The sequence below is a fragment of the Sus scrofa genome, chromosome 1 (assembly GCF_054392235.1).
Source record: "Sus scrofa isolate SSC_HxYL_T2T_F1_AM1 chromosome 1, Sscrofa_HxYL_maternal_Yorkshire_Landrace_v2.0, whole genome shotgun sequence".
NCBI lineage: Eukaryota > Metazoa > Chordata > Mammalia > Artiodactyla > Suidae > Sus > Sus scrofa.
The window spans coordinates 55,959,200-55,977,324 of NC_139383.1; the positions used below are offsets into that span (position 1 = coordinate 55,959,200).

Sequence of the window (18,125 nt, forward strand, 5' to 3'; positions counted from 1 at the left end):
ACCACTGCACCACGACAGGAACTCCTGGATAAGTGTATAGGTACAACTGAATTACTCTGTTGTACAGAAGAAATTACCACAACATTCTAAATCAACTATACTTCAATAAAACTTTTTTTTAAAAGATATATTAACTTGAACACACCTGGTTAAAAGTAGTAAAACCAGAGCTGAATTTTGGTCTATCTCCAAAGCTTTGTTATTTACTCTCTAAAGGGTATTGTAATTTAAAAACCTGATCCTATAGGTACTTGTGCACAATTGTAAAATTATGAAACTATAAGGATAGTCATTAAAAAAAAAAAGTAAATGTTCTTCTACAGGGTTAAAAAATAAGTAATCTCCCATGTCTAGTCAAGAGAGAATACCACGGACTAGACTTACTCTTTTGCCTTAAAGAACCAGAAAAATATTAAAAACACTGGTATTACGAAACTGAACAATGGGGCAGCGAAGAAATGTGATCCCCAAGAGAACTTCAGCAAACAAGGTGACCCTTAGGACTGCCTTCCTAGCAAATTCATGAGAGGTTGCTAAAGCAGAATAATTTATAGCATGAGATATTTATGACAGAAAAGAAGAAAGATTTCTGGGACCTCCAGAAATCTGTGTTGTGGCACAGTGGAAACAAGTCCAACTAGTAGCCCTGAGGATGAGGGTTCAATCCCTGGCCTTGTTCAGTGGGCCGGGGATCCGGCCCCGCTATGAGTGTGGTGTAGGTCACAGACGCAGCTCAGATATGGTGTTGCTATGTCTGTGCTATAGGCTGGCAGCTGTAGCTCCAATTTGACCCCTAGCTTGGAACTTTCATATGCCACAGGTGTGCCCATAAAAAGCAAAAAAAAAAAAAAAAAAAAAAAATTTCAAATCAATAACCTAGTTTAAGAAACTAGAAAAGGAGGCTCAAAGTACATCCAAAGTAAGCAGAGTAAAAGGGAGTAATACAGATGAAAGCAAAAAAAAAATAAAAGAGAAAAAAAAATAACAGAGAAACTGTTTGATATCAATACTGTAGTGGTGTTTATATGACCTGAACATCTTTGCCAAAACTCATCAAATTACTTGTTGAAACATGGTGAACTGTATTGTATTATATGTAACTATACTCAATAAAGTTGACTGAAAAAAAATCTTCAGACAACAGAATACTATGAAACAATAAAAATAAGCCAGCCCTGGATATACTGATAATAAAGAAATATAAGATACAATGTTTAATGAAAAAGCAAGTAGAAGAACAATGCACAATGCATGTGATCTGTTTATAAATGCACAGAATATCTTTAGGTGAGTAGCAACAAATTGGTATTGGAGAATACCCATACCTAGAGAACTAGCAAACTGAAATAGGAAGGTGACTTTCTTCTTACCCAGAAATGGGACTGCTGGGTATATGTCCAAAGTAAACAAAATTATTATCCTGAAGAGATATTTGTACTCCCATGGTCACAGAAGCATTATTCACAATAGCCAAGGTATGGCAATAACCTAGATGTCTATCAATGGATGACTAGATAAATAAAATGTGGTATACAGACATAATGGAATATTATTCAGCCTTAAAGAAGGAAATACTGTCATTTGCACTAACATGGATGAATCTGGACAGCATTATGCTAAGTAAAATAAGCCAGACAGAGAAAGACAAATACTGCATGGTATCACTTATACGTGGGATCTAAAAAACTATAAGCCAAATCCATAGAAATTCATAGAAAAGTGGCTGTCAGGGGCTAGAGGCTGGGGGAAATGAAATAGGGGAGGTTGGTAAAAGGGTACAAACTTTCAGGTATAAGACAAATAAGGTCTGAGGATCTAAGGTACAACAAGTGGACTAACAGGTATTGTATAATTGAAATCTGCAAAGAGAGAGTAGAACTTAAGTGTTCTCTCTCACACGCACACAAAGGTAAAATATGGGAGGTGATAAATGGGTGAACTCAGTGGGTGAAGTCCTCTCACAATGTGTACACATAACAAATCATCATGCCATGCTCTTTATTTTACAATTTTATGTTAATTATACCTCAATAAAGATAAAAACATATGCATTACAAATGACAGGGCTTTATTCTCTGGTAATCACATTGCTTTATAATTCTTAATACGGTAGTAATTATTTTCTGTGCCTTAAGAGTCCACTAAAATAAACTAGGTATTCCAAAATAAATAAATAAAATAAAATAACTGTTAAATACCTAAGGAAAAAAACCCGTAACTATCACTAGGTACTTTTCCGAAAATTTTTATGCCTGGTTTAATGGTCAAGTTATGTGATTTTAAGAAAATTATATAATCTCACTGATTTTCAATTTTTCCATGTATAATTTTGTGAGATCCCAGATGTTAATGGTAAAAGACTCACCTGCCCAAGTGCGTTAACCACCACATAAGATAGGTAGGCACTCACCTGAATTCAACCACAATCTTCTTCTGGGGAAGGCCAGAAAAAAGCTCACTTTTTAATCCATATTTTGAGCCATCTTCAATCACCTGCTGCAGCACTGTCTGAGGGAAAAAAAAAGGCAAGAGATTTAATGAGAGAAAAACTTGCAATTTTTTGAATTACTTTGCTACTAGGAACTAAGTATTGTTAATTGGTTTATTCTAATGTATGAACTGAAAATCTGATAGCACTGTTAGCATCACCAACTTCTACTACTAATGCTAGTCAGAGCAATCCTAACATGAGTTAACCTCTATGGGGCCTCTGTGCCCTTTTATACATGGTGTCTATTCATCCCTATAATAACCAATGATGTAGACATGTTACAGGTGAAGAAACTGAAGTTTAGAGAGGTAGCTGCCAAAAGTCCCACAGCAAATAGAAACAACAAAACCAGAAGCAACATCTAATATTTATCGAACGCCTCATGTGCCAGGCACTGTACTAAACATTTTATATGTATTAACCCTTCTTCTAGGTGCAAAGTCCTAAGACCACCATTTACTTAACAGAATCTGTGCTACAGATTGCTACGTCCAGCTCAGGACTGATCATCTCTCAGGCATTTCAAATAGAATATGCTCCTATTCCTTCTATATTCTCCCCTTTCATGAACTTCACTCCAAACCCCACAGAAAACCACATCAGAAGCTGGGTTCCTGGGAGTTCCCTTCATGGCTCAGTGGTTAACAACCCCAACTAGGATCCATGAGGTTGTGGGTTTGATCCCTGACTTCGCTCAATGGGTTAAGGATCCAGTATTGTCATGAGCTGTGGTGTAGGTCGCAGACATGGCTCAGATCCTGCATTGCTGTGGCTGTGGCATAGGCCAGCAGCTGTAGCTCTGATTCGACCCCTAGCCTGGTAACACTTCCATATGCCACAGGTGTAGATCTGAAAAGCAAAAAAAAAAAAAAAAAAAGAAGAAGCCTAGGAGTTTCTAAGATCTACCCTCTCCCCCCAGTCTCCATAACCAGCCATCTGTTCATCACCAAGCCCTGTACACACTGTCTCCTAAATATCATTTATAGTTTTCCCCTTTTTCGTTGCTTAGACCCTCATCACCTGTCAGCTACACCACTACAAAAACTACAACAAAACAACAGCACCTAACTATCCTCTTATATAATACACATATTTAATCAGGCCCATGTTTGTTTAAACTCTTCAATGATTCCCTCACCACTTAAGAGACTTTACCAGTTTCTGGTTTGATTTTTACTTTACATGCATATCATTTTTCCTTTTTTTAATTTTGAGGAAATTGATTTGGCAAAAGGAATACTGTTAGGTCCATAAAAATCATAAGTTAGAAGTGCTAAGTTTTGCAGTTCCCGTCATGGCTCAGTGGTTAACAAATCCGACTAGGAACCATGAGGTTGCGAGTTCGATCCCTGGCCTTGCTCAGTGTATTAAGGACCTGGCGTTGCCGTGAGCTGTGGTGTAGGTCGCAGACACGGCTCAGATCCCATATTGCTGTGGCCCTGGTGTACGCTGGCGGCTACAGCTTGGATTTGACCCCTAGCCTGGGAACCTCCATATGCTGCGGGAGCGGCCCAAGAAAATGGCAAAACGACAAGAAAAAAAACAAAAAAAAAAAGAAGAAGTGTTAAGTTTTATCCAATAATATAATAACTATTAAAATGAAATAAATTTCATTAGCATAAGTAATACCAAAAAATCAGGACATGTGTCACCTGTGGTACATATAACACACCATGGAAAATAATGATGCAGGAGAAAGCTGAAGCTCTTATCAGATCATGTAAGGTCCTATAAAATTTCATCTTCCCCCATGCCATCCTATGTGCAAACCATACTCAATCACCTGCTAATTGCCAGACAAGGTCATGTTCTTCACTGGCCCACACTGTCCCTTCTGCCTGGAATGTGTGCCCTTGTATCTCCCAAATGTATTTTTTATCTTTGGCCCAAATCAAGGTTACCCTGTCTCCTCAAGACAGATTAAAAAAGAAAAGATTTACATGTACCTTTCTTTACACTGGGATTGCATCCTATATATGCCTTCATTGTCTGATTCATCCCATTGGCTACCCATCACACATTATACTGTGATTTTTTTTTTTTTTCTTTTAAGGGCCACACCTGTGGCATATGGCAGTCCTAGGCTAGGGGTCACACTAGAGCTACAGCTGCCAGCCTACACCACAGTCACAGGAACACCAGATCCAAGCAACATCTGCGACCTACAACATAGCTCATGGCAACGGCCGGATCCTCAACCCACTAAGTGGAGCCAGGGATCGAGTCTGCATCCTAATGGATAGGAGTCAGGTTAATCCACTGAGCCATAACGGAACTCTGACACTGCGATTTTTTTTAAAAATGCTTTTCTTTCAGATTATAATCTTGCTGAGGGCAAGATATATGCCACTTCAGTATTACAGTTCTTGGCAAATAGTAAGTAGGAAGTTTACTGAATTAGTGGGCACAAAGAAGAATGTCAGCGAATTAGTCAAAGTTCCCTGATATTCAAATAGAAGAATAAGTTAGAGGCCCATCTATTTACCAGTATGCACTTTTAAAGGTAAGATGTACTCAGCAATGTAAGTGTAGGTACAAAAAAGAACTTAAAAATCAGAAATCAAATCTTTCAAAGGTTTCATTTTTCAGAATTTTTAGCAAATTAACAAATTTTCCAGTTGGCTGGTACTTTCTGTTTATCTACCAGCATTACATTTTCTATGGATATTTTTGACATTTTATCTAATTCTTTATTGGTTGATATTTCTCTACAACTCCCAACACAACTGCTACAGAAGTTACCGCTACTTGATGAATTAGTCAGTTCCTTAACAGTTGAAAATTGCTTAATCATTCATTCTTTCCATGTGTTCAGCCAACTGATAATACACATGACTTGAATGCATCCACTGCCTATTGTCATAAACTCAATTAGTGAAATAATGAGCTGAGTTAGAGCCACTTAAATCAGTATCTCTTTTTCCATCTTTTTCCCTTAAGTTTTGGTAGAGCATGCAAAGTTGAATTTGGCAAATATAAAAATGCACGTGTGCACATTGCGTATTTCTAAGGCACACCTAAAAAACAGGATTCTGTTTGCTTTTTTCCTATTTGGTTAAACTCTTATTTTCTCTTTTTTCTCACAGTAAACTGAATTAACTATTATTTGAAGTTACAGTTTCTCCTGAAAGTCTTCTGTAGGCTATTTCCAGGTTGAAGTTTGGTACCAAAGTGATCATTGTTCACAGCGATAATTTCTTCTAGCCTTGAAAAATTTATTTATTTATGTTTTTGTCTTTTTGCCCTTTTAAAGGCTGCTCCCGCAGCATATGGAGGTTCCCAGGCTAGGGGTCAAATCCAAGCTGTAGCCGCCAGCGTACACCAGGGCCACAGCAACGCGGGATCTGAGCCGCATCTGCTCACCACAGCTCACAGCAATGTTGGATCCTTAACCGACTGAGCAAGGCCAGGGATCGAACCCGCAACCTCATGGTTCCTAGTCGGATTCGTTAACCACTGAAACACGACGTGAACTCCTAGCCTTGAAAAATTTATTTTCTAGTCCCAGAGATTTGGTAGTTCCAATTATCTTTAATTTCACGTTTTAGACTGTGATTCACAAGAAGACATTATAAACCACTATTAGTGATCCAAACCTAAGCTAACATTCAATCAATCTCTGGTGCTACCAGTGCTAATAATTCAATGACAATGTATGGACAAATACATTGTATGGAAGGCTAAGTTTGTACATGTGTAAACAATGACAAATTCTTACTTCTCTGTTTAAGGAGTAAGTTTTGGACACAGAGCATTGGCTATGTGTCAAGCTTAACAACTTTAAAATGCAAAAAGGGAGTTCCCATTGTGGCTCAGAGGGTTATGAACCCAATTAGTATCCATGAGGATACAGGTTCGATCCCTGGCCTTGCTCAGTAGGTTAAGGATCTGGTGTTGCCGAAAGTTGTGGTGTAGGTCACAGACACGGCTCAGATCCCTCATGGCTGTGGCTGTGGTCAGCAGTTGCTGCTCAGATACAGCCCCTAGCCTGTAAACTTCCATATGCCACGAGTGTGGCCCTCAAAAGCAAAACAAAAAAAAAAGTTTTATAATGGTCTTAAGAAGGACCATTTTCTTCTTGAAAAATTCATCAGATATGCAAATGAACAGTTTAAGGCCTGAAAGTAATGAAGTCAGATATAGAAGAAATTAGGCTTTGAGCAGATAAGAATTACACAGGCATATTCAATACTTCTTTTTCAGCCCATGAGTGTTCACTATTCTAGGATCTATCTTCACTGCAATATTGAGCAGGGCTACTGTGAGCAATCTGCTTGTTTCTTTAATGGAAATCACACTAATATCCAGATCCTCAAAGCTACAATGAAGGGAAGATTTCCATGTGACCTCAAAACCCTAACTCTTGTCTCTCCACTATCAACAAAGAAGGATTTTGCAATATTTTTAATAAGTGAGCTAGTGGGCATCCTTAAACAGAGAAGCTCTCCTGGTCAATTAACTGTAATAAAACATGAAAATCCATGACCATTTAAATGTTAAATATTAACTAAATATATGCTTTGCCTTGAAATATGAACCATATTTCTTTCAGCTAAGCTGGTTGTAAAAACAAACTCCATCTGCCATAGTACATTTCCCCATCTCAAGGAAAACAAACAAACAAAAAACCCTAAAATAATGTTGCCTATCAATTGACCTAATGTTTGGAGGGCACTTTGGTGAGCTGCATCTTCCTTCCATAAACACTAAGACAGATATATGAAATGTTATCAAGAGCCCACTGAGTTGTAGACAATTTTTTTTAACAAGCTCAAGACAAATTTCCTCTTGTTCCTGTGACATTTTGGTTAACAAGTTTACCTTGAAGTAATAGTGCAAAAAGATAAAAGACAAAAGTTCAAAGATCTAGAGACAAGCATGAAACCCTCTATCTCCTTCAGAAGAATTACAGGGCTGATGGGTAAATGTCTGCAAACTACATAACCTTGGTAAGACACTGTATTATTAGAAATTTTGGTCTTATACTTATTTTCAATTCAAGATCATGGCATTTACTAAAACTGGCCAATTGAACACTGGTGTGTATTTCTTAAACCATGCACTATGATAAATTTTAAAGTTCAATTGAGACAAAGGGGCTTTTACAACTCCTTATTCAGGATTACCTGTCCTCCACGGTCTCCTTCAAGGGAGACTCAATTCCTCCATGAAGTTTCTCTAACTTCTCCAAGTCATACAGATTTCTCCATCTTTGATCTTATGCTTATTGAATCAACCATCTTTTTTTTTTTAATATTTATTGTTTCATTGAAAGAAATGTCTTATTGTTTCCTCTATATAAATCTTATGCTTCCAACATATTATAGACTACCAGAGAGTGGGAACCAACAGTGCCTTTCTTGTACTCATTACAGAGTCCATTAATTCATTTAAAAATAGTTTTCTCGCCCCTGCAGCATGCCCAGCACTGCGTTAGGAACCAGGAATCCAAAAGTGACAAAAACAGATGCTTTAAGTTCCAATGGAAAATAGAGTTTAAAGGGCAATAGGCATTAATCAAATAAAAAGAATGTAAAATAGCAATGATAAATTCTGCCAGGGGAGAGATGTAGTATTATGAGAGTATATAAATGAAGGGGTCAGAAAGGCAGTGCTAGGGAACATCGAGATCTGAAGGGTAGGAAGATTGATCTCAGGGTGGCATTCCAGGCAGAGGGATCAGAATGCACAAAGATTATGAGGCAAGAGGAGGCACAGAAAGTTTAACAACTGGAGGAAAACCACTGTAGCTAAAGCAGGGGGAATGAGTGAAGGTGCAACACTGGAACATAACCCATTCTTACCTTTGTTAACAGTTCTCTGTTTATTTTAAAATTTACGGTCCCTTGACCAGTGCTGATTTCACTGACCACTGTATCACATTTTAGCTGAAAAGAGAACAGGTCAAGTAAAACAGGTATGTTAGGAAACAGACCTAATGCGATCTGTAGTTCTAATGCCATCAGACTGACTTTCAAGGGCAGCAGAGTGTCCTCTCTCACAGTCACTGTGTCTGGACCTGGGCCTTGGCCAGTCTTTCCAGTTCCATCATTCTGTTTGCATTGACGTGTTTTCTTCTTTTCCTGACTGGAATGCTACTCTGTATTCAGAGTCTCTTTCTTTCTCTTTCCTATTCTTGTGCTTCAAATTCACCATCTAACATGGCAAAACAGAAGCACCACTTACTTCCATCCTACATACCCTGACATGCAATGAAGTCTTTTTTTTATTTCACCCACCCTGCATGAGAATGAGAGACATGACATTCTGTTAGGGCCTCTGCTAAAACAACTCCCACCCACATGTAAAAAGTGAATAATTTAAACACTTCATCTTCAATGAATATGCTTTACATTTTTAACCAATTAGATGTTCAAAGCACCTGATACACTCACAGAGCTTGGAGAGATACCTGCTGTCTCTGAAGAGCCACTAGTCTTTACTTTTGGGAACTCACAGGAAGTGGAGGAGGAAATATTGTAATTAGGATAATTTTATTCCTGGCATAATTCCTGAAAAAGTCTGGGGTGATTTTGTGATCCAATAAACATTTACTTAGCTACCAAAGCTCCTTCATCATGTACATCCTTTAAACATCTTTTTCTATGACAGTGACTTTCATTGTTCCACTTCAACATGCCCAAGCCCTTCTCTGTGTCACATGTAATAACCCTATTTAAAAACCAAACTCTGTCCCAAGCCTGCCTTTTCTGAAGGCATTACGCTACCAATTTGATGTGGTCATTCTCCACAATCCTTTCAAGTCCTCTTTTAGATATCAAACCCACCAGAGAAATTAGAACTGAAAGAGCTTTATTAAATCATCTAACCACTTCTCTGCAATCATGATTCTATTTACACCTAATCATTTCTTCTCATATTTTAATGCTCATCTTCTCAGAAACTCATTTTAAAAATTGCAACCCACTGCTCTAATTTATCAAGCTTGTTCTCCTAAATGCAGAAGTCCATCCAGCTTCAATCTGTAAATTTAATTAACACTTCGGTCTTCCTATAAGTGGTTAATCAAAAAATTGAACAATGTCAGCTCAAGAGGAATGTTTTATAACTAATTTGAAAAATCATCCTAACCTTATAGTACATGGCTAAAATAAATTTAAATTATACTTTCTAAAGTGCCTTGAACAAAGAAACATTATTAAATTCATTTCATGGCTGGGATAGCCTGCAGAGTATTTTTTTTTTCTTTGAAATAATGTTTATTATACTGTCAAAAAGAGATAAAGTACCTTCTCTGCCAGTCTCATGGCTTGAATTTGAATGTCTGGTCTTGAATGGTCATTGTTGTTTTCCAGTAGAGAATCCACAGAAAGTTGAAAGTCAGCTACTTCTCTATAGACAGATATTGAAACAGGAAAGGGCTATTACCTTAAAAACATTACTAGTGTAACAAAAAAATACTAACCACTCTGGGTTCTCTACACAGACACTATTTTTATCAGAAGGTGTTACACTTTCAAAATATAGAGCAACTAGAAATGTCATCACCTTTTACTGATTTAGAACTTATCTTGTACCATCTTATAAAATTCTTCCTCTTTCATTATCTAGTTTGTAGCTTGATGATCTATCTCTGTGAAAGAGGAAGAGCAACCGCCTTATTTGACAGAAATGAAAAATGATGTCTGGCAACTTCAATGTCTCCTCTAAAATCCTAGTGCAACTAATAAGCTGACTTAGGAAAAAAAAAAAAAGCTCAAGTCTCTTGACCTCTTCTATAATTCTTCCACTCTTCCAAGTGCTTTCTTCTTTCAAGCCCCTTCAATGACCTTTGAAATTTTAAAATATGTTGTTTGACATGAGAAAAATAATAATTATTCTTAATACTCAGTAGTTTCCCTAAAAAGATAAGATACTGCCATTTATTCTTTTCACTGGGTTGGGGATGAAACAATGCAAAACAAAGAAACCAAGAAAGAGACACAAAGCAACTGTGAAAACAATAATTTGCTTCTTGAGAGCAGTTATCTAAGGAAGGATGGTAAGGAGTGGAATCAAAGAAGTATATATAGGTGACTTCAACAGTATCCATAATGTTTGATTTCTAAAAACAAAAAATTGGAAACAAATTAAGACTTGACATGGTAGAACATGAGCATGAGTGTTCATTACATTATTCCCTACAAATTTTCTGTAGTTTTGAAATTGTTCAATGTATTAAAATAATAATTAATATACAAACATCTATACAATTACCCATATTGAACATCTTCTAATGTTTAATAAGGAACTAGAGAATAAGACTCTATGTGCAAAATAAGTGGGTTGAATCATTATCTGTAACACAAGGCCATATTTTAGAGGAACACAAATGACTTCCTTCTTATCACTCTTAAAATTCAGGCACAAGTGTAAAAATCCTTTGTGACTTCTGATCACATTATAGAACTAGTCAATAATGACCCTAAAGAATCTTCCTGAGCCTTGAGAGTAGCCAAGATGGCAGAGCAGGAAGACCTGGAGCTCATTTCCTCGCACATGCACACCAGAATTCCCAGTATTTACAGAGTAACTATCCATGAAAAAATGACCTGAGGACTGGGAGAAAAGATCTTATACAGATTAAGACATAAAGAAGGTGCCACAATGAGACTGGTAAGAGAGGCAGAGACAGGGTATGGTCAAGACCCATAAATAGGAAGATAATTACGACTGCAGTGGCTCTCCCCAAGAAGTAACCGGTCTGAGCCCCACACTGAGTTCCCTTGCCTGGGGGTCTTACACTGAGAAAAGGAGACCCTAGCATGTTTGGCTTTGAAAGCCAGTGGGACTTACTTTCAGGAGAGCCAGAGGACTGTGGTAAACAGAGAACTCTCTCTTAAAGGTCTAAGGCCACGATAAAAGCATAACTTGAAATGAACAAGGGTTAGACCCACATGCAGATCTCGAAGAGGCAGGGGGCAAATAGAGCTCACCCTGGGGACAGGGATGGTGGCAGCAGCCAATTTAGGGAGCTCATCACAGCATGAGGATAATCTCCCAACAAACAAAAGTCCAGGACTAGAAGGCTTCACAGGGAAATTTTCACAAACATTTAGAGAAATGTTAACATCTACGCCTCTCAAACTATTCCAGAAAACTGTACAGAAAGGAATGTTTCCAAATCTATTCTACAAGGTTAGATCACCCTGATACCCAAACCAGATAAAGATACACTGCAGAAAGAAAACTATAGATCAATATTACTGATAAATACAGACGTAAAAAATCTTCAGCAAAATACTTGCAAATTAAACTCAATAATACATTAAAATGATCATACACCACGACCAAGGGGATTTCATCCAAGAATGCAAGGACGGTTCGAAATCTACAAATCAATCAACATGATACATGATATTAACAACCGGAGAATAGAAATTATAAAAGTTGTCAACAAAATCCAACATCCACCTGGGAAAAACAACTCTCAACAAAGTGGGCATAGAGGGTATATACCTCAACATCATAAAGGCCATATGTGACATGCCCACGGTTAACATCATACTCAAGTTGAAAAGCTGAAAGCATTTCTTCTTAGATTAGGAACCAGACACTCTCACCACTTTTATTCACTATAGTATTAGAAGTCCTAGCCACAGCAATCAGACAAGAAATAAGAAGAGTCAAAATTGAAAAAGAAAAAGCAAAACTGTTACTGTATACAAACGACATACTATACACAGAAATCCCCAAGAAGCCACCAAACTACTAGAACTCTTCAATGAAGAGTTGCAGTATACAAAATTAACATACAGAAATCTATTCCATTTCTATATACTAACAATGAACTATTAGACAGAAACTGAAGAAAATAGTCTCATTCACAATCATATTAAAAATAATAAGATACCTGGGAGTGAATTAAGGAGTAAAAGATTTGCAATAAGACACTGATGAAAGAAACTGAAGATGACACAAACAGATGGAAAAATATACCATGCTCTTGGACTGGAAGAATTAATATTGTTAAAATGATCATACTACCCAAGGCAATCTACAGATTCAATGCAATCCCTATCAAAACACGAATGGTATTTTCCACAGAACTAGAGCAAAATATTCTAAAATTTGTATGGAAACACAAAAGACCCTGAATAGCTAGAATAATCTTGAGAAACAACAACAAAACTGAAGGTATAATGCTCTTTGATTTCAAACTATACCACAAGCTATATTAATCAAAACAGTATTAATCAACACAGACACATAGATCAATGGAACAGAATACAAAGCCCAGTAGTAAACCAACATTTATATGGGCAATTTATCTATGATAAAGGAGGCAAGAATACACAATGGGGAATATACCATCTCTTCAAAAATTAGTGTTGGGGAAATTGGACATTTACATGCCAAAAAAAAAAAAAAAAAAAAAAGTGGACTATGCTCCAACACCAGGCACGAAAATAAGTAAAATGGGATTAAAGAATTAAATGTTAAGACCTGAAAAATAAAACTAGAAAATACAAGCAATATGCTCTTTGACATTAATCTTAGTATTATTATTATTTGGGGGGGGTTATGTCTCCTCAGGCAAGGAAAACAAAGCAAAAATAAACCAATGGGACCTAGTCAATCTAAAAATCTTTTGCGGGGGTGGGGAGGGAAAAGATGGCGGAGTAGAAAAATTCAAGCTTACCTCCTCTCATGAAAACAGCAAAATTACAGCTGATTGCCAAACAACCATCAAAAAAAGAGACTAGAAGCTGCCAAAAAAGAACCTACACCCAAAGACAAAGAAGCCACAATGAGATGGTAGGAGGGGTGCTTTTGTGCAATTCCCATACACACCAGGTGGGTGATCCACATATTGGAAAATAACTATGTCACAGAGGATCTCCAACAGGCGTGAGTGTTTCAAACCCCATGCCAGGTCCTCCAGCCTGGGGGTCTGGCATTGGCAGGAGGAGCTCCTGGAGCATTTGGCAAAAGGCCAGTGGGGCTTGAGGGCAGGAGCTCTACAGAACTGGGGGAACAGGGGTGATGCTGAAGGCCAGTGGGGCTTGAGGGCAGGAGCTCTATAGGACTGGGGGAACAGGGACATCACTCTTGGAGGGTGGACACAGGGTTTATGCGCTCTGGGTCCCAGAGTAAAGCAGGGACTCCATAAGAATCTGGGTGAGACACACCTGTGGGTCACAGAAGGTCTCCTGGGAAAGCAGAGGGTGGCTGTGGCTTGCTGAGGGGGCAGGACATTGGAAGCTGAGGTCCCAGTGAATAATCCTCAGCAGGAGATCCCCTGGAGGCTGCCATATGTACATATATTTTTTCTTTTTATGGCCATACCTGTAGCATATGGAAGTTTCCAGGCCAGGGTCAAATCGGAGCTGCAGCTGGAGCTCACACCACAGCTATGGCAACACTGGATCTAACCCAAAACTACAACCCATCCCACAGCCTGCAGCAACGCTGGATCCCCAACCCACTGAGCAAGGCCAGGGACCAAACCAGCATCCTCACCGAGACAAGGTTGGGTCCTCAGCCCACGAGATACAATGGGAACTCTAAGGCTGCCATTTTGGAAAACTCTGCCTCAACCATCAGGGCTGAGAAGCCCCAGGCCAAACAACAAGCAGAATGGGAACGAACACCACACCACCTATTAGCACACAGGCTTCTTTCCAGGCACAGGGCTGCCTCTAACACCAAGAGACAAAGCCAATCAGGACTGAAAACCATCTAAATATACATCAACAGGAGAGCATTAAGAGTATTACTTAACTATTGTTAAAAAGTGGTATTTCCAAAAAAAATGATGCAAGGCAAAAGGTTCAAAATCATACATGGAGTAGTTTTACGGCTATGACATTTGAAAGGCTGAAAGACATATTCAAAGAGAAAACAAAAAATCCACCACCTTGCTAACATCAGTTGTCTCACTGTAGTAGGAGTTACTAGGAATTTTTCCCTCTTCTTATTCTTCTGTGCTTTCCTGAATTTCCTTAAGATTATCTGTTTTGCTTTCGTGATAGAAAAACTAATTAAAAACAAAAAACTTCTATATCTAGACTATGGAAAGCAGTAAATGTCAAAATCGTCCACTGTGAAGAAGAGTGGGTAGGGGTGCAGCCGAAACAAAACTGGCTATGTGCTAATGATTATGAGTGATGGGCACAGAGGAGTTAATTAAACTATTTCCTCTACTTTAGCATCATTCATAATTAAAGAAAAATAAAAATAAATTTAATAAGCAACTTTCCCACTACTTCTGGGCAGTTGCTGCTGTGGTTTCAGAGGGAAATCCATAGATCTGAGTAGTACTGGCTTGTAATACTGATGTCCACTACAAGGGAGTATAAATAGGAATTTCATTACAGTTGAAAATACAGTTGACCCTTAAACAATGTGGCGAGTATGGGGTGCTGACCCTCCAAGCAGCTGACAATCTGAGTATAATTTTACAGTCATCCTTTCAAATTCATGGTTGTGTATCCACGGATTATATGGATTATACTAATTGTGGATCAGGTAGTGCTGTAGTTCATACTAATTGACAAAAAAAAAAAAAAAATCTATGTGTAAGTGGACCTACGCTGTTCAAACCCACATTGTCCACAGGTCAACTGTATAACTGAGAGAATTAAGAGACTTGAGAAAACTGATGGGAGTTCCCGTTGTGGCTCAGTGGAAATGAATCTGACTAGTATCCATGAGGATGCAGGTTCGATCCCTGGCCTCGCTCTGTGGGTTAAGGATCTGGTGTTGCCATGAGCTGTGGTATAATTTGCAGACACGGCTCAGATCCCATGTTGCTGTGGCTGTGGCTAGGCCAGTGGCTACAGCTCCAAATTGACCCCTAGCCTGGGAACCTCCATATGCTGCAGGTGCAGCCCTAAAAATACAAAAAGGAAAAAAAAAAAAAAAAGACCTGAGAATATTGATTCATATCACATTAACAAAAATAATATTTCCTAATTCTCCTGGTACGTAATAGCATTTTAGAATAAAGTTAGAACTATGAAAGAGTTAGGCTTTGTTTTAAATACTACAAAAGACACTTGGGTTTATTAAGGCAAAGCAGTAGAGATTTCCTTTGTTTAAATAAATAGATTTATTTGTTAATTAATTAGTTAATTTGTTTTTGTCGTTTTAGGACCAGATCCACAGCATATGGAGGTTCCCAGGCTAGGGGTCGAATCAGAGCTGTAGCTGCTAGCCTACACCACAGCCACAGCAATGTCGGATCCAAGCTGTGTCTGTGACCTACACCACAGCTCATGGTAACACGGGATCCTTAACCCACAGAGTGAGGCCAGGGATGGAACCTATGTTCTCATGGATACTAATCAGGTTCGTTAACCATTGAGTCATGATGAGAACTCCTGTTTAAATAAATTTAATGTGCAGAATACTAGACTAATAGTCTAGAAAAATTGAGTTTCTCTCCAATATTTATTTTCTATAGACCTAAGTCTTAGTTTCACATTGTTAAAATGAAGCTGCCTAAAGGAAGTCCATGCAGGTAATGGAAATCTTATTCAGAAGACGGGCCAAGACAATAGGCACATGAAAAGATGTTCAATATTACTAATTACTAGGAAAATACAATCAAAACCATGAGATATCACCTTGCACCTGTTAGAATGATTACTGTCAAAGAGGTGAGAAATAATAAGTGTTGGCAAGGATGTGGAGAAATGGGAACCCTCGTATATTGTCGGTGGGAATGTAAATTGGTACTATGGAGATTCCTCAAAAAATTAAGACTAAAATTAAGACTAGAACTATTATATTATGATCCTGCTGTCCTGCTTCTGGTTATCTATCCAAAGAATATAAAAACACTAATTTGAAAATATATATGAACCCCTATGTTCACTGAGGCATTATTTGTAATTAGCCAAGGTATGGCAACAATCTGAGTTCCCATCAATGGAAGAATGGATAAAGAAGATACGGTACGCGTGCGTGTGTGTATGTACATGTATATGTGGTGGAACACTACTCAGCCATAGAAAAAGATTAAATCTTGCCATTTGGGACAATATGGATGGATCTTGGGGGTACTATGCTAAATGAAATAAATCAAAGAAAGATCAATACCAAATGATTTGGCTCATATGTGGAATATAAAAAACAAAAGCACAAACAAAATAAGTGAACAAACCAAAACAAACATGTAGGCATAGAGACCAAGCAGTGGTTACCGGAGGGGGAGGGGGAGAGTGAAATAGATAAAAAGAATCAACTATATGGTGACAGAAATTAAATATTTGGTGGTAAGCAATCTGTGCTATATACACAAGCAGAAGTACAATACTGCATGCAGGAAACTTACATAAATGTGCAAAACGTCCTTTACAGATTTTATGAAACCGGTAACTGGTTTGCAACATCACATCAGCTTACATATAATTATACAGCCCATCTTTTGGTCAGTGGTTGCCTCTGTTTTTAGAACTCAATACAGATGAAGCTGTAGCAGACCACTTTAAAGATGCTCTCTTTTACAAGACTTTTTCTTCTTTTTCCACTTATCTCTTTGTCCTAATCTGGGAAGAAGAATGTTCATTCTACTCTATCCTAAAATCCTGATAAAGTTAAGGGGACAAAATATAAGCACATAATGGTACTTTTAATTATATCTTTCTAAAGCTTAGGGCTTAAATGCCTATTATGCAGCTAACTTCTTGTCATTATTAATTGACAAGAGGGTATTTTTTCCAAGTATTGAAACTGTCTAGCCAACTGATAAACTAATATCAATAAGAATGACAAAACTCACAAAGAGATAGATATCTCTCTAAATTCAAGAACCAATATAGGTTGTATGTAGTCCTAACCAATAGTTGTCTATCACTGGGGGTCTTCAAATGGAAACAAACAAGCAAAAAAGCCCAAAACAAAAAACACCAAAAAACCTAGCAGGTAAATAAGGCACAGCAATATTCAAGTATCAACAATATTCAAGTATTAGATAGCTGTGTAATTTCTAAGATCCCTTCAAAACTCCCCATTTTCTAATCACAATTTTAGTTCCTTTATTTGCTGGTTACATAAATAAATTCGAGCCTCATTCTAATTTTTCTCAAAGAATGCCACAATTATAGTTATCAGAATAAACATCAAAATAACATGAGAATGCTAATATATTCTGCCATGTTTGAGTATGTAAAATATAGATTTTAATCTATGTTAGGTTAATATCTTATGATTAATTTCAAGGACTATTTTGTAAACCGAAGAGCAACTTTTGGGGTTTTTTTGTATAGTGACAAAGTCAGCAATGTTTAAGATCATTACAAATATATTATACTTAACTCTTTTCTGGAAATTGGAACTGCAGATATTGACTTGATCAAGTTTTCTGGTGGGAGATCCAACACTCTGGAAAGCTAAAAATCAAAAAGAGCAAAACAGAGCAAGATTATTAATTTATTTGTTCCAGATTCAATGGAATGCTATTCAACAATTTAAAAAAATACTGAAGGAGTTTCCATTGCAGTTCAACAGAAACAAATCTGACCAGCATCCATGAGGTTGCAGGTTTGACCCCAGGCCTCGCTCAGTGGGTTAAGGATCCAGCGGTGCTGTGGTATAGGCTGCAGATGCAGTTCTGATCTGGCATTGCTGTGGCTGTGGTGTAGGACAGCAGCTACAGCTCCAACTTGCCCCTTGGTCTGGAAATTTC

At 37.8% G+C, this 18,125-nt stretch overlaps 1 protein-coding gene across 10 annotated transcripts in view; it reads right to left on the reverse strand.

Annotated features, from left to right (window-relative positions):
* Positions 1–18,125, reverse strand: part of RARS2 (arginyl-tRNA synthetase 2, mitochondrial) — an 88,181-nt gene that overhangs the window by 50,769 nt on the left and 19,287 nt on the right. For 8 of the 10 annotated variants that reach the window (XR_014805581.1, XR_014805578.1, XR_014805579.1 and 5 more), the window contains exons 2-5: positions 17,756–17,829; positions 9,742–9,844; positions 8,296–8,379; positions 2,411–2,508 (exon numbers count right to left, since the gene is read on the reverse strand). Coding sequence is in view for 3 of the 10 variants with exons in the window: in XM_084959718.1 (XP_084815844.1) it covers positions 2,411–2,508; positions 8,296–8,379; positions 9,742–9,844; positions 17,756–17,829 (359 nt within the window). In the remaining 7 variants the exon portion in view is untranslated. Of the gene's footprint in view, positions 1–1,962; positions 2,509–8,295; positions 8,380–9,741; positions 9,845–13,133; positions 15,304–15,759; positions 17,830–18,125 lie in introns of all 10 variants that reach the window. The other 2 variants (XM_084959742.1, XM_084959748.1) reach the window with 2 other exon arrangements.